This window comes from Eurosta solidaginis, chromosome 4 (assembly GCF_040869045.1).
Source record: "Eurosta solidaginis isolate ZX-2024a chromosome 4, ASM4086904v1, whole genome shotgun sequence".
Taxonomy (NCBI): Eukaryota; Metazoa; Arthropoda; class Insecta; order Diptera; family Tephritidae; genus Eurosta; species Eurosta solidaginis.
This window is the reverse complement of record NC_090322.1, coordinates 229,181,140-229,203,633: the sequence shown is the minus strand read 5'-3', so window position 1 is coordinate 229,203,633 and position 22,494 is coordinate 229,181,140. Positions and strand designations below refer to the sequence as shown.

At 33.2% G+C, this 22,494-nt stretch overlaps 1 protein-coding gene across 1 annotated transcript in view; it reads right to left on the bottom strand.

The window, feature by feature from the left end:
- CycD (cyclin D) overlaps nucleotides 1-22,494 on the bottom strand; it is a 251,535-nt gene that overhangs the window by 45,402 nt on the left and 183,639 nt on the right. Inside the window, exon 3 of the mRNA XM_067784973.1 lies at nucleotides 12,665-12,839. Coding sequence (XP_067641074.1) covers nucleotides 12,665-12,839 — 175 coding nt within the window. The remainder of the gene's footprint in view (nucleotides 1-12,664; nucleotides 12,840-22,494) is intronic.

Below are 22,494 nucleotides of genomic sequence, written 5' to 3'. Positions count from 1 at the left end.
AGTGAGCGTAGAATTCTCTTTGAAATTTGAAAATCTTTGAAATCTGTCAATTTTACAAAAATTTTGTTAACTTAAGAGCAACAATTTCTCTTCTGTTGAAATGACTAAACTAATTTGTTCGCTTGATGAAGAACTCGGTCGAATTAACCATAATTCGATCAATTTCACCGAATCTCCGTTAAGTCAAGAACAACAGAACCGATTTATTGATTTTACTAGAACCATTTCTTTCAGTGTGGTAATGTTGCACGCAACATTCTTTTATGTAAGCTGTTATCTTTTGCTATCGAATAGTAAAACAGCACAACAATATTCGTATAAAATTTGTTTAAAACAATTTCACTGTATATCAATTAAGTGCCACTAGAGGACGCATGAATACGATATAACTGCGAAATAGAGGCTGAAGCCAGATGGCGCACAGGTCGAGATATTTAAAAATTGTGTGCTAATTCTAGTAATCCAGCGGAAGAGTAATTTCCCAGTAACCTAGAGACTCCATGTATAAATAATTCGCTACCATAACTAGATGATAGTCAAATTTTTTTTAATTTGGAAAAACTTAAAAAAGCCCTTCGATAGGATAATTTGGCATAGAAAGCCGCACAGAGAAATACATTGTTAAGGAGAGCAAGCCCAACCGATGCTCCCTTTTTTATTTTTATTTTTTTTTTTCAACTGGGCTGCTCGGCATATAAGTAATAAGTTTGTAGCCCAATCAATTTCACTTTAATATAGTTGAAGTTAAAGATCTCTCAAAATTCCCAATGATTTTTGACAATTTTTTTTCGAAGAGTGTTTCAGATTATCCTCCATACAAAGTATGAACAGTTTATTTTTTATATGAAAGAGAATCTGTAACAGCGTTCAGAGCAAAAAGTAGCCAAAATCCAATGCGAATATTGAGAGACCTATAACTTGTACTTTATCAAACTAACTCCGAATAAAAATTTCGAAATTTTCGTATAACTTTCTCGAGCTTTAGATTTTTTTCGAAAACGTTTCTGAGATTGGGTTGTATAGCTTGAGTGACGGAAAAGTGTATTTGACGAAACTGAAAAAAGTTTTACTGTTCGCTGCTGTTTATCATTTTTTGGTATTTAAGTCAAATCAAGATTATTTATCATTTTCCACAGTAACATATATGCGAGTTAGCTTAACGGGTAGAACACCCGACTGCGATGACAGGCAGTCGGTTGGAAATATGGGCCCGTATTTTGTTTAAACGATCACGTATCGAATGATAATTTCACTCAAACCATAAGTTAGAAACTGTCAAAATATCCGTGAAAAAGAGTATAAGTTATGCATCTAATGAGTACTGGTAGCCAACATATTACATAGTTCCGTCATCCATTTTGTCCATTTCAGAGTTATTGCGATTTAAAAAATTTATTTCGATCACGGATCGTAAAACACGATACGGGTCCTGCTACAAATTTTTATAATTTATTTTTTATTATTGCGTTCATAACAGTTTGTAATTGTTGTTAGGTATTGTTGATGTTGTGATTATTGCTGACGTTGTTATTGTGGTTGATCGTTTTATTGTTTTTATTATTGTTGCTATTATTGTAATTATTGTTATTTTTGGAACTAGTCGTAAAGTGCCAAATAAGTACTAGTTCGCAAGCTAGATTTTCTAGAGTTATAAAATCGCCAGTTTGGATTTTTATTTTTCGTATTAAACAAATATTTGAAAAATAGGCCACCAACAAAATAAAACTGCTAACAGCTTTGAGGAAATTTGACTATGGGTACTATGCTCTGTCTATGCTTTGGTGATTCGACGGGCGAATAGTCTTTTCGTTGCAATTATATTATTTATTATTTTAGTGGACTATTTATTATTTTAGAGAGAGGTCGCTATGCACCTTTTACACCTTGTATGTATTCATTGGGGGCGAGCACTGGGGGCTCTAAGGTATTGGCTGCGGGATGAGCCACCTTATTTTGCTTTGAAAAACCCCGCATTGGGATAAAACATTTAAACTATGTCTTTAGAATATTTCACTAACCAGTTGAGAATTACAAGCGCACTCTCACTTGTACATTTTTACACTAGTTCGGAACTATTGAAAAAGTGCCAATAAACAAAACATCTAGCTCTAAAGTCGAAATTTTAATCTAATTTGGAAATAGAGAAAGAGTAATACATCGCACATAGGTAGATTTTAGACAGTTAGGCGGCCATAATTGAATTTCCGAAAGTTGCCACAATTACAAAAAAAGCACTCCCCCAGCTTAAGAATAGACAGGGGAACAATAATTCTACCCCTTCCCATCCATCGCATATCTGGCGTTAGCTGCCAAGTAATCGGAATTTAGATATTTCTGAAACGCGTGTTATGGTTTTTTTTTTTTTTTTTTAAACTATGTGAAATCGCATGTTTTAACGTGAATATTTTAAGTTTTAAGACAATTGAATTGAGTAATTGTGACGGATTCTAATATTTCAGGTAAATATTAACATTATTAATGGTGTTTGTGATTTTTAGAAATTATAAATTGATAAGGAACCTATTTTATTTAGGATGTTAAAAAACAATTTTTTAATTTTTGGTTTTCAAAACCAGTTTTGTTATATTTCCAAGTCCATCCAAGTGAAAAATAGTTTTGAACGTGGTACTTGGCACAATTAGCTTGCCAACTACATTAAATTTAGCTGCAGATACTTGCAGATAGGGGGTTAGATAGAGGGTTTGATATACCCTTGTTGCTGTACAACATGAAAAATAACCTCACCGCGCAGGTATTTTTAGGTGTTACACAGTGTAATATCTATTTTAATATAACCGATTAGTTACACAATTTATTATAATTTTTCATAAAACCAATTAAAAATTTACCCTAGATAAAGACGTAACTAAGTTATTACACTTCTTGCTGTAGAACAAGAAAAATAGCCTCACTGCGCAGAAATTTTTTAATATAACCGATTAATTACACAAATTATTATAATTTTTCATTTAATAAACAGTTTTAAGAAGATATAGGCAATACAATATTTTTGCCCGCCTAAAACTTGAACATCTACCTATGTGCATCGGTGACAGTTTCCACCGCATAGGTCATCGCCAAGTTAAATTCACCAGTTGAAAGCATGTAAAAGAGATAGATGGCGAACTAGATGCACTAGAAGCACACCAGTTTGGAACAAGATATTTTCCTAAGGGAATCTTTGTGTTGCTTTTGAGGCCCGCTTCGCAGGTAGTATTTGCAGAGCATAGTCAGAAGATAGCTGCTGCTATTGTTGTTATTATTATTACACTGTGATTTTATGCAAATGCGTTTATGGGCAGCGTGAGCTCTCAACATACAAAATAAATAAAATGGAGATAAATAATAAAGTTTAAAAGAAGCATATGAAACAAGGACCAGTGTCTCACGACGACAACTTGCCATAAAAAAGTGTCGAGAAGGAATGGCAGAAAAATATCGATGCATCGAAAATATCGATGTTTCATTTCGATGAGGATAAAAATTTATTTTTAATCAATTAGCGATGAATCGAAGTTTTACGAAAATTTGCATCCTGAGTGCTTTACCAGTTTTTGGATAAATTAAGAAAAAACGATATCAGAAACGTCGTAGCGATGTACATTCCGCTGCATCGAGTCAAGTTAATAAATCGATGTATTATTGCCGTTGACATCTCTAGTGCAGATACTCATTGTAAGTTAAAATTGTTTGTGTAGGTATGTGTTATGTCGTCAACTCATTTGTGAGTAACATTTAATTAAGAAATTAAATTGGCAATTTTATGTACAAAAAACAGCAACGCGTGTGATCGACTGAAGTAAATGGATGAAAAATATTGCTAAAATATAAACATACAGATAAACGTATTGAAAGTTATTCCATAAGCCAACATAGCCAGACACGCTTGCGTATAGAACATGCAGATTTGGTTACAGCTCTTGCGACGCAATTTTACTCAAATTACCTGTGCGAAAAAAGATGTGGATTTATTATTTGGGTACAAATAAAAAAAAATTTTGAAGAAAATATTTCCATACACAAGCTTATTTATTTGATATATACAGCAGCGAACACTAAAACAGTGGCATTTTTTGTCCAATTTCGTAAAAAAAAGTTCTTCTACTTTATTTTCAATAATTTAAGAAAAATCTTTCATGAATTTTGTGCCCCAAACTATGCAAAGCAATTTCAAACACGTTTTCGGAAAAATTCGAAAACTCAAGAAAAATGTTAAAAAGTTTCGAACTTTTTCGTTTTCGAAATTTTTTTGAGTATGCAATCAATTTTGATGCCCATTAAATTTTAGTCCAATAGAGTAAAAGCTATAGGTGTCTAAAAATTCGCTTTTACTTTTGAGAATTTGTTTCACTCGACTCGAACTAGAGTACCCCGCGGACTTTTTTCTGCTCGAAAATTGCCTACATTTTAAAAGTTAGCCTCGCTTCTTCTTTTGACTCTCTATCCTATTCTCTTCTTCTGTATCTTCTGTTTTTCTTTTTATTCTTGTCCATCCATAATTCCCTTTAGCTTCCTCACACTCTCAAACCCATTACGATTCCCACTCCCACACTCACTCCCACTTCCACTAATACTTTTACTCCCATTCCCGCTCCTACTCCCACTGCCCACTCCTAGGTTCATTCCCACTAGCTCAACTTCTCTCACCTCAACTTCCTCATATACATACATACGGAATCTCTACCAAATATTAAATACCTGCCTCACCTTACCGGCCGATTCAAATATCTTTGTTTTTATAAAGCGTTACGAAACTATATGTTAGTTTCATAGGTACAATTTTTAAATAATATTCATCTTTACTTATAAGATATTGTTACGAATATTAGCAACACTAACGGGTCCTGCCATCTCTAAGCCGATGCTGGGAGTGACTTGTATGCACATCCATAAATCAATCATTATGTATCTACATAAATATTTCAATCATTGTGTCTACACATATGTAAGAAACGCAGCGGAGGAACAGCGCACAGACACATGCAGATATCTTATCTGAGATATGCAATATAATTGTGGAAGTGTCGCTCACAAACACACGCGCATGAGCTGTGCATCTGTAGTTATAGCTGAGAAACTTATAGCAGATAACCAACTAGTAGATTCTAGAACAGAACCGCCTGGAAATATTAACGAGTAAACCGACCAGAATAAAAGGCGACACCGGTAGAGGCGCTACAATCAGTTTTTGATTAAGCACGCAATCTGTGGGGCAATAGTAGTTTCATTTAAGCTATCAGTCAGTTGGGTTATTAAGCAAGCTAGTTGCAAAGTATAAGTGTTATTGTGAAGTACTTTAATAAAGGCCATTTTTCCATTATTCAATATTGGAGTTATTTATTCGACAGTTTAGCGATACGAACGTTAGCAGAAGATTGCAAATAAGAGGATTTGCAAGTAAATTCGTTACAATATGTTTATATAGATAATTGAGACGTTCCCCGATGAATCTAATTTCTCAGTAAGTAAGCGCATTTGCCATATATATAGTTGCTTCTGCAAAAAAAGAAATTGGTATCCTTGCCTCTCCCTCCTCGTCTAAATATTTGATCCTTGTCTCTCCTTCGTATCTTCCTCTTTTCACTTTCTCGACTTTTCTACTCTCACTTTTATTCGCCTCCTTCCCTTCTCAAGGTAAGTGTTCTCTCTATCCTCCTTTCGCATTTTCTCCATTTTTATCTCCGGTCCACATGTTGGTATATATATCAGAAATGGGTCCTCATATATATATAAAAACCGGCTTATGAACCATATACGAAATTGATGCAGCTATTTAATTTTTGAAAATTAACACATCTTTTAAAATTGGTTCATCCGATCTTGAGTTATAAAATAACCGACAGATTTTGCATCAAATTTTATATGTAAGATTAACCTATTCGAAAGACTGCATAAAGAATAAATTTCAAACACATCATGGCATCCTGGTCCACTTTCCGGCAAGAAAGGATCCCATATATTAACCTTGTAGAAGAGGAACGCCTCTACCAAATTTCAAACAAATCGCTCTGTAAAAAGAGTTTTTTTTTGAATAGGTCGGTCACTGGTTCACTTCCCGGAAAGAAAAGCTTTTTTAAAATTAAGCTTGATAAAGAGGTACCTCTCTCTACTATATCTGGTATCCCTGTACCAAATCTCGAGCAATGAAATGTTTTCTAGAACAGGTCGATCCCAGCTTCTCGGCCCTGGAGGTATAATTTCTCATTAATTTATTTTGTCACAGAGGTACGCTTGTACCGAATTTCATGCAAACCGCACCACCATTTCGATTTTTAGAATATATATAGGTCCACTTTCCGGAAAGTTCCCAAACAATAAGCCAGTCAGGGCCAAATTTCAAACAAAACGCACCATAAATACGATTTTTTAGACTAGGTCCACTTCCCAGAATGAAAAGTTTCTCAAGCATTAACTTGGCCAAAGAGGTATCCCTGTATCGAGTTTTAAGAAAACCGCTTCATAAATATAATTTTTTAGAACAGGATGGTCCCTGGTCTACTTCCCGGAAAGAAAAGTTTCTCAAGTAATAAGCTAGTCAAAGAAGTGCCTCAATATGAAGTTTCAAGCAAATCGTATCATAAATTATTATTTTTTTTGTTTTTTTTTTTTTTTTGAAACAGGTCGGCACCTGATTCACTTCTCGGAAAGAAAAGAAAGAACACAAAGCAAATTGTGAATATAAATAAAATCCCCTTAAACACACACCGAATATTTTCAAAATGGGAGCAGTCGTTTAGGAGGAGTTCAGCCACAAACATACGTACAGAACAAATATTATAATAATAAATATATATGTATTAAGATATATAAAACACAGTTGGGAAAAAAGAAAATTCAAGAGTCAAAACGAATTTTGATGGACCTACGTATAACTTGTACTTAATTGGACTAAAATTGATTGGGCTGCAAAGCTGTAAACTAAAAAAAAAAAAATACTCTAAATAAAAAGTTCGAAGTTTTCGTAAAATTTTCTTGATTTTTCGAATTTTTTCAAAAACGTTTTTAAAATTGTTTTGCATCGTTCCGGTTACAAAGTTCATACAAGCTTTTTCCTCAATGATGGAAAATAAAAAAAATGGGTAAATTTGATTTAAAAAAATTGCCACTGCTATTGTGGTGTTCACTGCTGTAATAAATTTTTTTTTCAAACGTTTGAAAATAGCGCCATTCAAATTACGTAGGCATCATGGTGGCGATTGATATTATGTACCTGAAAGCTTTGAGCATATACAGGATGACTCAAATGTATAGCAAAATCTTAAATTCCATTTGTTTTATGAAAACGAAAAGTGACGATTTTTTTTTAAGAATACCGTATATATTACAGTACAGTAAATATAAATTCCTACGAACATTGGATTATAGTTAGAACATGCAAAGCATATCAATATTATTGAAGGAATAGAATATAATTTTACCATTATGGCAACCACGGTGGTGTGGTTGTAGCCTGAACCGCCTACCACGCCGAAGATTGTGGGTTCAAGCCCCGAATAAAGCAGCATCAATAATTTAGAAAAAAGTTTTTCTAAACGAAAAGGAAAAGCTGCTCAGTGAAAACTCATCTTGCAGATGTGCGTTCGGAGTCGGGGTAAAACACGTAGGCACAGTCCCGCCAATTTGTAAGAAACATTACGGCGCAAATTGGAAAAGAAGCTTGACCTAAAATTTCTGTGGAGATTATCGCGCCTAAAATTTTAATGTAAATTTTTTTGTTTTTTTTTTTTTACTAACTGGCGACGCCTGCATGTTTTCTATCGACTCCGAGCGGCTCCGACTGAAATTTCAGGGACTTAACCGTTGGACCCACCAAACCATACGTTGTTAATACAAAGCAAAAAAGCATTTTATTTTTGAGTCACCCTGTTTACTCTTATTTTTTAGTGCTTTTCGAAATTTGTAATTTGACACTTTTTTGCTATAGAGTAGGGGTAGCAGAATATAATGCCATTAGGTTTAAAGCAAAACCAAAAGTGAAAAAATATGTGTGACAAGGATTCCCTTAATTTGTTTGGCATTCTTTACCTGCTAAATACAACTCTTTTGGATATATAGCTTAAGAAACACAAAACGGTAAAAAGCAAGAAAACCCTTTCAAATAACCGTAACATAAAAAGTTAGCATTGTGTAGTTTGTGATTTGCTCAAAACCCACAAAAAAGGATTTTTTGTTTTTGGGCATTCTACATACAATGTAGCGTAGGGGTTGGCCAATATTTTGTTTTTTTTTTACTTTTTTTAAGGTTTTAAAGTCATATATTATTCCCAAATTAAAAAAGAAAAATGATACACATTTTAACGAGCAGCCAATGATTAAACCTTTCTTACTAAAATATTATATGCGTTATTTGTTCCTGGCTTGTGTTTTTTTGCTTTTTTTATTCCATAACCCCATTCCACGCGACTAACTTTAACTTCAGGACCCGGACATTGCTGCTCAAATTTGACTGTCGCTTTGACGTTCATTGTCGGCACTTTATTGTTAGTTTTATTTTACAGTTTATTTTTAGTTCTTTTATTGATTTCGGTGGCTGTTCGCATGTCAAAAATGATATAAAATTTCATTTTGCCACTGTTTCAATTTGACAAACGTTTAAAGCTATCCACGTGTTAGCTGGAAACATACTTAAGTTTCAGAGCAGATGAAATAAGCAAAAAATTTATTTAATACTTTGGAAAAAATTGGAACAACGCAACATCAGGCCGGTGACATTTGTTTTGATTATATCTTGTGAATCTCTTTAAAGCGTTTTCTCCCGAGAGCAGGATTCGAACCCGCACTCCTGTGACGATCGATGTCTTGACAAACAGGCACTATCAAAGTCACGTCATGTTTGCTGTACGACTTTTTCCCATGATGTATTATTAAATTTTTTTTTTTTGATATCGGTCATCATTATATCTCGTTCATATTAACTGAACGTCACTCAGGAAGGCCTAGATAAACTTAAAGCAGGTGACACCAAAACTGAAAATACGGCTGTGTTAGTAAGAGTAAAATCATCGTAGTGGTAATGGTTTAGTCTAAGCCTGGGTATTGGCGCATTTTTTATGATGTTGAAACCATGACATCGACGTCAAGGCCTTCAACATCAAGCAAATATTTGACGCTTCTTGGCAATGAGTTGGTGTCTGTAGTTAAATGATATTTGGGTGTCAAGCTCGAGTTAAGTGTTATTGGCGCTACTAGCACCACAGAGTTGATGGCGTTGACTGCTAGTAATTCAGCATGTGAACTTGTGAAAACAATTATCGCCTGAGTTCACTGAGCAGCACTTTTCTATCTTGTTACCAGACGTTCCATTGCTGGTAAGTAAAGTTTTATATCAGATGAATACTGCGATGATAAGCAACAGGGATAATTTTGAGTAATAACCGAAAAGAGCTTTTATTTAATAGATTGAATGGCTTTTAACACAACAGCTGTCAAAAGATATCGCTCCCAAAGATGTTAGCAGCCATAGAGGAAGTGAGTTTGACGTGTTGCCAGCACATAAAGGGTTTGTACTGGACTGGTGTTAAGGGCGCCATACTGCGCCACGGTGTCTCGGGATAGTGTGTCAGCACCAGTAACTCCACCCTCGGTGTCAATTCAATAGCTAAACACCGCACATAGTTCCACAGCTTTAGTTAAGTCGTTGATTAACAACCAACGAGGTCAGACGTATGCACGCATGTTTGTTAACACTCAATTTATTCGTAAATGTGATATACAAATTTTGTTTTATTGCTTGAGTCTAACAAAAAAAAAAAACAAAATATTGCTAACATTAAACATTTAAACTGACCTAAAGCCAAAAAAGGGTTTTAATATATCTTAGCACTGCATTTGTTATCTGTAGCAGAGGCAGTCATTTACTTCCCTGGGAGTCGAACTATGTATTCTTCAATTACAAAAATACTAAGAACTAAATAAAGAACGGATTCTAACTATTCGTACCAGAGATGGTAGCGGCGATCAAATCTAGAATATGATAGGTTTTGAATTTCGTAATGGGAGCTACCTGAAAGGTCCTTAAACTGCAAAGCAAAACAAAATTATGAGAACAACAAAACAAGGACAATGCCGTGGAATACGTTCCGTTGAAAAAAATATCATTTCTTGAGTCAAAATATAAAAGAAACTCTGTTGAAACTCGATATAAAAATAATTTTAAGAACAGGCTTAGCTTGCGTGACCACTACACTTTTTTTAAAAACTGTATTTAAGACAACACAAAATATATTTCAAAAAATGTATGAATTTTGTAACCAAGCAGACTAATCTCAAAAACGTTTTCGTTTTGAAAACTTGAGCAAGTTTTAACTATTTAACTATTTATCTAATTTTTTAACTATGTATCCTATTTCCGAAGGATGTTTAAGTAATTTTTCAAATAAAAAATTTTAATTAAAATAAAGCTAGCGCCCTTTGTATATTAAAAAAATTAAACACTGACTTATTTTGATTTCCCGACTGGGTGGATAAATAATGTATATTGGAACGATTTTCCGTCATCCCTTGTCAAATTTGGTTTCGAAACAAACCGGTTTCGGCGTTGTGACGTCATCAGTGTCGATTTTCGTTCTGATCTGTTTTTGTCGTTTGTCCTGTATTTAAAGTTCGTAGGTACGTGAACAGGTATTGTCAAAATTGATGCTTGTGTATATTTAGTTATGTGTATGTGATGTGTGCTCATTCACAACCGAGGGTGGGTTTGACTGATCGATTTGTGTGGCTGACGGAGGCAGGTAAAAGTCCGTAATTTTAGTGGTTTTACCTACTTTGTGGGTTTGTTGTTTTGGTGCGTTGTTTTGTAGTTATTTATTGTTGTGTGTTTGTCTGTTGTACCTGTGTGATTACTTTGTTTCTTGTAAACAAGTTTTAAAGGCTCGAGTATTGTGTCAGAAATTGTGTTTATCTGTTTGTTTATTATTCTACCGTCAAATGTTTTCTGTTTGTAGATTTCCATGTTTTCGAGTACGTTGAGACGTCGGCCTTTTGCTTGTATGTGAAGAACCCTAACTGTTTTATTGATGTTTGCTGGGGAACATTCATTTTCGACCATGTGATTCGCGAAGTTAGACTCTTGCATAATGTTTGGATTCCGTGTTTTTTGTTGTAATATCTAATATTCTCTCTAAACCTCGTTCTTATTTGCCGTCCTGTTTGTCCTATGTAACTATGTTGGCATCCGCAGGTAAGCTTGTATACGCCGTGGCTGCTAAACGGATCCTCTGAGTTGTTGTTAGTTCTTAATTTCCGCCCTAGATTGTTCGATGTTTTGAAAGCTGTGGTAATGTTGTACTTTTTAAAGAAGTTTGCCAATTTATATGTTGTTTTTCCTTGGTCGTCCAGGTGTTATTATTTTCCTTTTCATTATTTCTTTTTGGTTCACCATACGTCTTTCTGCGCTTATCTACAAGTGCTTTTTTATATCCGCTGTTTGCAGCAATGCTAGATATGACTTCAAGCTCTCTCTCATATGCCTCTTGTGTAACATGGCACGTAGAGAAATTTCGCCAAATTTTCTTGAATTTGCGAATTTGTTCGAAAATGTATTGAAGGTTGGTTTGTATAGTTTCAGTTACAAAATTCATGGAAATTTCTCTTTTGTAATTATAAAAAACAAAAATATTTAAATAACGAAATTTGATAAGAACTGCCATTTGCTATTTTCGTGTTCGCTGTTGTACATTCAGACTTTGTATGTATGTTTTCGTCTGTGTATCAGCGTTAGCGATATTCAATAAATACAAAACCAATAAAATCACTGTCGCCTTCAATTTTCTGACACAAAAACACACAGTACGAAATTCTTGAAAGTTATTTGCGAAATGGCAACGGCAAATGTAATAAATCTGGACTTCAACACAAAAGTATAAGGGTGCTGTTGAAGGTATTCAGGTACATACCGCTAACACACAAGCTATAGACGTTGTGCATCCTGAAGCCACACTTTAAGCCATTAAATATTTTTTCATAATGAACTAAACAAAATGTATTTGGTTGTTGAATGACAGCAGCGCATGCGCGCATTGGCACGTTTATATCCTGCTGCTGATGATAATGAAGTGAAAAAGCCGCAGACAGGTTATTTGCGTTGGTCTGCAATTTGCTATTAACATTTCGTATTTTCTTTTAGCTATTTATATTCGAGTATTTGTCTGTTGTCGAGACATAAAAGCAGACCGACTAACGCTAGCCACTCAGAGGTGGGCATCGTCTTCCAAAGGATAAAATATATGCGAGTATGTAGATAAAGGTGGGCGAAGGGCTGTGACTGAATAGCAGAAAACCCATCTTTGCTGTAGCAAATGCAGGTAATACTTGAGTAATTTAAACATCAATGAATGAGCGGAGAGAAGAATTTTTTACAAGAACAAAACAATGCATGAGTTGGGCTCTTTAGACGTCAGGTATTTTAAATGAACAAAAAAAATTATTTAATTTCACATAAATTATCTTTGCTTATATGAAAATGTTGTCGAAATAAAATTAAACACATATTATATTGAAATGCCCTTTTACGTAATTAATGTTAGAATATTTAGATCCGGCCAAGGGTATGTTTGACTGGTTTATGCACAATCAACATGTAAATATTTAGTACGGCATTAGGTTTATGCATTTAAAACATAAACTAAATGATTATATTAAATAGTAGTACTATGCACTTGCTTACCTTTGGCTGCTAGACATATAAAAGCCTGTGCGTGCTGTCTTACTTTATCAAGACTCAGATCAGGACATTCTTTACTCTTAATAGGCAGGCGGATTAGTAACAATTCAAGAAAATCCAAAGGCGTCACAGACGACAAATCCCAGCCAAGTCGACTGAGCACAAATAATTCCCATTTCTGTAAGAAAGAAAGAACAGAAACATTAAAATTTAGTTTTTATGTTATATTTAATATATTAATCACAAATTCATTATGGTAATGAAGCACAGACAGTGCAATTTGAAAGGTTTTTAATAATTATTCGCTTGTCGGCAATGAATTGAGATTTCGATAAAACTTAAGTTTAACACCAAGAAAAACGTATACCGACTAAAATGTCGAGCTTCGAGCTGTCGAGTATGGAGTGCCTCGTTTTCAGCAAATCGAAAAAGTTCGAAATTTTTGTAAAGTTTTCTCCGATTTTAAATTTTTTCAAAAAAGTAGTTGTTAATGGATCCCATAGTTTAAGATGCAAATTCATAGAAGTTTGTACTGTGGTAATCCGGAAATAAGCAGATCCTACAGGCTGCCGGATTACTGTAGCGTTTTCCAAGCGGAAATATTAGCCATAACCAAAGCAGTAGATACACTGGAAGAGAATAGCTTAAGCTGCAACCGTGTTAACTTTTATATTGACAGTCAAGCAGCAATTAAGGCAATAATCTCGCATAGCACAGCATCTAAATGCGTGTTAGAGTGTAAGCAGTCTCTGGAGAGAATCGGGACAGGGAGAAGCATACTTCTATATTGGGTCGCAGGGCATATGGGAATAGATGGGAATGAAAAAGCGGACGAACTAGCTAAAAAGGGCACATCCCTTGAAGCTTCCCAATTAGACTGGGCGAGATTAAGCGAAGGTGAGAAGTGCACATGGTCGACCAAGCGGGAAAGGCGTGGGTTCAAGCGCGGGGCTGTAAAGTGTCGAAGATTATGTGTAGGTCTTACAACCTTAGACTAACAAAGTTGCTTCTATCATTAAAAAGAGAGGACTGTATACTCATGACGGGTATTCTGACTGGGCACTGCGTTCTGGCGTCACATGACTTTAAATTAGGCTTGGTCAGTGATAGCAGATGTAGGAAGTGCGGGTTGGAGGAGGAAACGATCGAGCACGTTCTGTGCTCGTGCCCTGCACTTGCCAGGCTAAGACTCCAGTTATTAGGAGTGATACAGCTGTCAGATTTAGAAGCAGCAAGTGGTTTAAATCCTAGGAAGCTTCTAATATTTGCCAAGAGGACGGAGTTATTTTATAACATAGGTCCTGGTTTTTGATAGGGTTTTTCAGTTCGGTCGTTAAAACAAACTTCTGGTAACACTACGAACTCAATCAGTCTATGTGAAGACCTCATGGACCGGCCAGTTCAACCTAACCTAACCTTGTCCTCGGAATAACGAAAATAAAAAATAAAAAAAATAAAAATAATTTAACTGACGAAATTTGGTAAACATTTCCACTGCTACTTTTCTGTTCGCTGCTGCACATAGGCAGGTGATTTCGTAATCCCGCTCATCACTCATAGAAAATGGTAATTTTTAAGTGATAAATGTTAAAAGCTTCTATAATTACCAAGTAAATAGAAATTACTTAAAGTTTGAGTCGAAATCGAGTAAAAATGTCCCACCCGTTTCTTTGGAATGCCCCAGAGGCACACATTGAACGTATTCGAATTAGGATCACATATTACTAATAAATTATAGGGACTTAAATTTTAGGTATCTCAGAATTGAGTAATCGAATTATTTAAAAAGCTTTCAACGGTATAAATTTGACATAATATTCTTAGTATAGGGCTAACACGATGCCCGGAAAACCTCGATATTTAAACTGCGATGAGTGTGTCGTTCATTGTAAGTACTTTACATCGTCGGCCCAATACGGTGGTGTTCTAAAGCACAAGAATATTATTATCGTCGAGTTATTGTTTTGTTATCACTCAGTCATCGGCTTCTTATTGGTATTTTATTGGCTTGTTATCTACGGGTTATAGATGTATCATCAATTTTATCGGTATGTTTTATATCAAACTGCTGAGTCGTCGATAGCGAATATATGCCGACAACAAATCGGTAACACTCCGATAGAAATCGATAACCTTTTGATATCAAATCAAAAACTTTCTAATATCGAATCTTTAACTTTTCGATTACAAATCGATAACAATTCATATCATTCGTCGATAACATATCGATAAATTTTGGATAAATACCCGATGACATCTCGATAAATAATCAATAACATATCGATATCCTCTCGAAAACAAGTCGATAGCCACTTGATATCGAATCCATAGCTTTTCGAAAATGTTTCGACAACTTTGTGATAGATGGTAGACTGTCGATAATAAATCGATAACTTTATGTTTGCCAAACAAAAAGTTATAAAAAGTTTAACGCATCCTTCACCCTATTCTGTGATAACACATATGAATGGAAATAGCTGAGTATACAAGTGGAAATTTTAACGTGCTACTGCATTAATTCCTAGGCAAAGTCGCATTCAGTGTCAACTTACTGCTTTTAGTTTCAACAATGCAAAAGCACAATTGAAAAAAAAATTTTTGTAATAGAAAAATTGTTGGGAATTTTTTTTTTTATATATTTACAGACTTTTTCATATTTGCTAGACATATCAAACCCATAAACAACAGAAAAAAATGTGTCAACAGCTTGAGAAAATTTAAGTTCTCTAGTTCTCTCTTCCTGGACATTTTATACACTACTTACAGCACCGAGAAGAAAAATAGCAGTTTATACTTTTATTCAATTTCGTTAGTTAAATTATTCTTTTATTATTTTCTATATCTTACAAAAAACTTCCATAAATTTCGTAACTGAAACCAATATCAAAAACTTTTTTGGAAAATTTTTAAAGTTTCGAATTTTTATTGAATGTTCGCTGAATTTTTTGTAAGTATGCAGTTTTGTAGCCTAACCAATTTTAGTCTGACAAAGTACTAGTTATAGATCTCTCAAATCCGCATTGTTTTTAAGAATTTTTTTCCGGACGGTGTTTCAGATTTGCCTTCATGCAAAGTGTGAAACTTTTTATATGTATAATGAAGAAAACCTAAACACCCTTTAGAAGAAAAAAATGTCAAAAATCAATGCGAATTTCGGGAGACGTATAACTTGTTTTTTGCGAGAATAAAACTGATTGCGCTTCAAGAATTCATTATCACCCAAATTTTGAAAACTCCAAATAAAAATTTCTAAATTTTCATACAATTTTCCCGAATTTTCGAATTTTTTAAAAACGTTTTTTATTCCTGTTTTGCAGAGCTTTAGTTTCAAAATTCATATACATATTTTTTTTTTTAAATTATAGAAAACAGCAAAAAGAAGATTTGATGGAAGAATTTGATAAAAAGAGTCACTGCTATTTTCGTGTTAGCTGCTGCATATGAAATGTTCCCTTTTTTAGAGGTCACGAAATTCGTATGTATCAACATTAGCTAGAAATATATTTGAGAACTAAAATTTGCGCTTTATAAAAATATTAATTTGCAAATACTTAAAGAATTGAACTCGACCGAAAATTTGTATTGGGAGCATATGTACATATATGTATGTAAACATAGTACAAGTGTGTCTATACAATTTCCAACTTTTAACCCACTAGTAAGTTTAAGGATTTTGTTTAACAACAAATAACATTTGACATTGAATATATTGACAATATTAGAAGCTGAATAATAGAAAAAAATTTTAAATGCACAATGCAAAATTTAACAAGTAAGGAAGGCTAAGTTCGGGTGTAACCGAACATTACATACTCAGCTGAGAGCTTTGGAGACAAAATAAGGGAAAATCACCATGTAGGAAAATGAACCTAGGGTAACCCTAGAATGTGTTTGTATAACATGGGTATCAAATGGAAGGTATTATAGGTTATTTTAAAAGGGAGTGGGCCATAGTTCTATAGGGGGACGCCATTTTGGGATATCGCCATAAAGGTGGACCAGGGGTGACTCTATAATGTGTTTGTACGATATGGGTATCAAATTAAAGGTATTAATGAGGGTTTTAAAAGGCAGTGGCCCTTAGTTTTATATGTGAAGGCGTTTTCGAGATATCGACCAAAATGTGGACCAGGGTGACCCAGAACATCATCTGTCGGGTACCGCTAATTTATTTATATATGCCATACCACAAACAGTATTCCTGCCAAGATTCCAAGGGCTTTTGATTCCGCCCTCCAGAACTTTTTCATTTTCTTCTACTTAATATGGTAGGTGTCACACCCGTTTTACAAAGTTTTTTCTAAAGTTATATTTTGCGTTCATAAACCAATCCAATTACCATGTTTCATCTCTTTTTTCATATTTGGTACAGAATTATGGCATTTTTTTCATTTTTCGTAATTTTCGATATCGAAAAAGTGTGCGTGGTCATAGTCGGATTTCGGTCATTTTTTATACCAAGATAAAGTAGAGTTCAGATAAGTACGGGAACTAAGTTTAGTAAAGATATATCGATATTTGCTCAAGTTATCGTGTTAACGGCCGAGCGGAAGGACAGAAGGTCGACTGTGTATAAAAACTGGGCGTGGAGTCTATGCCCCTACCAAATTTCATAATGATTGGTAAATTCGTGTTCGACTTATGGCATTAAAAGTATTATCGACAAATTAAATGAAAAAGGGCGGAGCCACTCCCATTTTGAAATTTTCTTTTTTGTATTTTGTTGCACCATATCATTATTGGAGTTGAATGTTGACATAATCTACTTATATACTGTAAAGATATTCAAGTTTTTGTTAAAATTTGACTTTTAAAAAATTTTTTTTTAAAGTGGGCGTATTCTTCATCCAATTTTGCTAATTTTTATTTAGCGCATATGTAGTAATAGGAGTAATGTTCCTGCCAAATTTCATCATGATATCTTCAACGACTGCCAAATTACAGCTCGCAAAACTTTTAAATTACCTGCTTTTAAAAGTGGGCGGTGCCACGCCCATTGTACAAAATTTTACTAATTTTCTATTGTGCGTCATAAGGTCAACCCATCTACTAAGTTTCATCGCTTTATCCATCTTTGGTAATGAATTATCGCACTTTTTCGGTTTTTCGAAATTTTCGATATCGAAAAACTGGGTGTGGTTATAGTCCGATATCGTTCATTTTTAATAGCGATCTGAGATGAGTGCCCAGGAACCTACATACCAAATTTCATCAAGATACCTCAAAATTTACTCAAGTTATCGTGTTAACGGACAGACGGACGGACGGACATGGCTCAACCAAATTTTTTTTCGATACTGATGATTATGATATATGGAAGTCTATATATATCTCGATTGCTTTATACCTGTACAACCAACCGTTATCCAATCAAAGTTAATATACTCTGTGTGCAAAGCACGCTGAGTATAAAAATTAAATATACATATAATTTACATGCACATATTTGCGCATATCTATAGAAGTCAATGTGATAAGATTTTTTTTGGATTTTTTTTTACTTTGATAAAACAATAATAAATAGCACATACACAACTACAATAATATGCTGTTGAACAGCAATGAGACCCGTTTATTATGCTCGATTAGAATCTATAGAAAAAATTCAACTAAAACCTTAGAACATTTAATAGAGGAGTATGTAGGTACTTAGTTCTATTATTGCACACATAATTACGGCATATAAAGTACTTGTGGCGTGACGTAATTTTTTCTTTAGTTCTGCTTTACTCATAAAAGCTCTATAAGGTTAGTAGACTGTTTGTGTACATATCGAACCTTTTATTGTAAACAGATGTAGCTCAAAATTTAATTTTGTTGGGAACACGTAAACAAAGTTTTATTTTATCATAGAGTTATGTATATTATGCCAATGAGATACAAAGGGATTTATTTCCCTTATTTATTTATTTTTTTTGAGTATTCTATAAATGTCAGCATAATATTGTCAATTGGTTATGTTGGTATATCACAAAATTTAAAAATGACAAAATTTTGGGTTGAATCAGTTTACAATATAACGTGCAATATATACATGCATTAGTTTAGATTAGATTAGACTTACACATATTTCAGTGCATAGTATGCACTTGCATCGCCGATTGATTTTGCTAAGTTTTTGTTTTGAAGATTTTAATCAAATTAAAAAAAAAAAATATACCAAATAGTCAAAATCATTATTCATCATAAATTTGTGCTCAACCAACCGCCTAGGCGACTTTCGCCGTGTAGTGGTAAAGTACGCCTGTCTTTCCTTTTTCGCGATAGCTCACACCGTCTGGGTGACCAAGGAAATATCTCTCCAATATATCTATGTTAGGCTCGTGCAACAAAAATTTTCTTTCGATGCACGCCGTATAGTGGTATGTTTGGCCACTAACGACGAAAAATGAATAACTCCGAAGGAAAATTGGATACCTTCAATCTTCCAAATTAAAAAAAAAAAAAACAATTTATAATACACATTTTTTTTTGTATCTCAGCTATCAATAGTAATATCAAAATTTGGTATAAGTTTTATTTTTCATATATTTAATACCTTTAGTTATTTAATTATTTTTTTTTTTTGCATCTAAAAAGCAAACACTATTTTTTCTTCAATATTTATTACTTATAGTAGTAACAGTTAAACGAACGAAAATAAATTTTATTTTTTCTCAATATGTTTTTTTATAGTTAGGGCAAAGTCATATGAACACAATAAAAATGAATTATTAGGTGTGGTAGCTATAACTATCTGCCAAATCCAATTTTTCAGTGAGTCTTTAATTTTTCAACAAGCCAACAAAAACATTTCAATATTTTTTTAAATGTTTTTATAATTTTTTTTTTATCTTTTTTTTTCACTTTAACTGTTTTGTTAATTTTTTTCTTGTTATTTATTTTTATTTTTGTAATAGCTTTTTCATAATTTTTTTATATTTTTTGTATAACCTTTCTAATGCCTTTTTTACTCAGATTTTTTTATTTTTAATTACTACTTTTATAATATTTTAGTATATTTTTTATTTTTTTAAATTTGTTTATTTATAATTTTTTTTTATTTTGTATTTAATTTTTTACATATTTTTTCAAATTTTAATATTTTTTTTAAATAGGTAAGATATTTTTAATAATATGTATTTATTTTTTATAAAATTTACTTTTTTTCATAACTTTTTTAAAAGATTTATATGTACATATTTATTTTTCATAATATTAATATTTTTCTTATCAATATTATTTAAATTTTTTCATGTGTTTTTTATATGTTTTTTAATTTCCTTTTTTAATTTCTTTTGCAATTTATTTATATATTTTTTTAATGTTCACAAAATTTTTAATAAATTTTAAATATTAATTTAATTTTATGTTTATGCAATTCTTATTAATATTAATCATTTACAATTTTAAAAAATTATGTATTTCTCATTTATTTAAAATTTCAGAGGATTCATTTTTTTTTCCTATACTGATGACACAATGGATGCGAGAGGTGTTGCTATGATTTAAAGACGGAAAGCTATGAAAATTATTTTTTATGAAAAATGTAAAAGTAGTCACGGTGCCTGAAACGTTTCAAGCTTGTAGAATATATTGTGAAAATGAAAATTGCTTCTCGCGTATCACATCTTATAGCGAGCAATCTGCCGTCAATCTGACTGTTACGAAAATTTATTTTAATATTATTTCTATTTTCTTTCTATTTTAATGTTACTATAATCTTCGGCTTGCTTTTCTTGCGAATAATTTTAAAACAAATCTTGTGGAAATAATGCCACTACCTACTTTTTTATTATTTATTTTTGTAAATTTTTTTCATTGTTTCGTTCATATTTTTAATTTTCCTATTATGTATATTTTTCATTTTTTTTTCTATTACTTTTTATACTCAGAGTGCTTTGCACACAGAGAATATTAACGTTGATTGTACAGGTATAAAGGAATCGAGATAGATATAGACTTCCATATATGAAAATCATCAGTATCGAAAAAAAATTTGATTGAGCCATGTCCGTCCGTCCGTCTGTCCGTTAACACGATAACTTGAGTAAATATTGAGATATCTTCACCAAGTTAGATACACGAGCTTATCTGGACCCAGAATAGATTGGAATTGAAAATGAGCGAAATCGGATGATAACCACGCCCACTTTTTATATATATAACATTTTGGACAACACAAAAAACCTGATTATTTAGTAAATAATACACCTAGCACCGCCCTAAGCAATTTTGTATGTTGCGAGAGCCATAAATCGAAGAAAAATTAACATATCGTAATGAAATTGTGTACACATATTTTCCTTATAGCAGAAAATATTTCTAGAAAAAATAGACGGGATCGGTTAAAGACCACGGCAACTTAGATATAAAACAAGTTTAACAGGGTCGTAGACTAGAATAATAAGCAATAACTTAGCAAAAAATAGTTTTGAATCAATGATATTTCACTTAGTTTTATTGTAAGAGGAAATGGGGAGACATTTTTTTTAAACGGGCAGTGCCACGTGTTATGTAGATATGTAATTTATCTGAAATTAAATGTACAATTGAAGCTCACGCTGAGTATTAATGCTCCGTTACACCCGAACTTAGACACCTTTACTTGTTTTTACTTATTTTGTATCTCTGTTGGGAATTACTGTATGTGATATTTTCCACCTCAGCTTAATGATAGATGTATACTATTTTTAAGGTATTGCTCCCTTTTGACAAAGTTTATCATAGATATTTGCATTAATAGTGTTCATTCAATTTTAATTTTTTTTTTGTTTGTTTTTTTTTCATAACTACGCACCTCATAATTCATTAATTTTACTTATATTTCGCGTCGCTCTATTTATTAAACAGAACTTAGATAACGGCGCCATTATTGCTGCATTTAGTTGCAACTAATTATTGATAGCTATGCATGAATTTGTGGCAAAAATTTTCTGGTAACCCACTTTCTAATGCTAGGCTTATAATTTTCGCGTAACTAATATTGTGACCGTTTCATAAAAAAGCGTACAAGTACAAATACAACTGCTTATACTTCTTACTTGAATTTTCTAATAAACATGTAGAGTGCAGCAAATTTCCATTGTGCAACATTTGAATGCGCTGTTATTGGTTGGAAATTATCACTAACGTCATATATCATAAAAGTAGAACTAAACAAGTAAGGAAAGCTAAGTTCGGGTGTAACCGAACATGACATAATCAGCTGAGAGCTTTGGAGACAAAATAAGGGAAAATCACCATTTAGCAAAATGAACCTAGGGTAACCCTGGAATGTGTTTGACATGTGTACCAAATGAAAGGTGTTAATGATTATTTAAAACGTAGTGGGCCTTAGTTCTATAGGTGGACGCCTTTTCGAGATATCGCAATAAGGATTGGCCAGGGGTGACTCTAGAATGTGTTTGTACGATATGGGTATCAAATGAAAAGTATTAATGAGGGTTTTAAAAGGGAGTAGCCCTTAGTTGTATATGTGAAGGCGTTTTCGAGATATCGACCAAAATGTGGACCAGGGTGACCCAGAACATCATCTGTCGGGTACCGCTAATTTATTTATATATGTAATACCACGAACAGTATTCCTGCCAAGATTCCAAGGGCTTTTGATTTCGCTCTGCAGAACTTTTTCATTTTCTTCTACTTAATATGGTAGGTGTCACACCCATTTTACAAAGTTTTTTCTAAAGTTATATTTTGCGTCAATAAACCAATCCAATTACCATGTTTCATCTATTTTTTCATATTTGGTACAGAATTATGGCATTTTTTCATTTTTCGTAATTTTCGATATCGGAAAAGTGGGCGTGGTCATAGTCGGATTTCGGCCATATTTTATACCAAGATAAAGT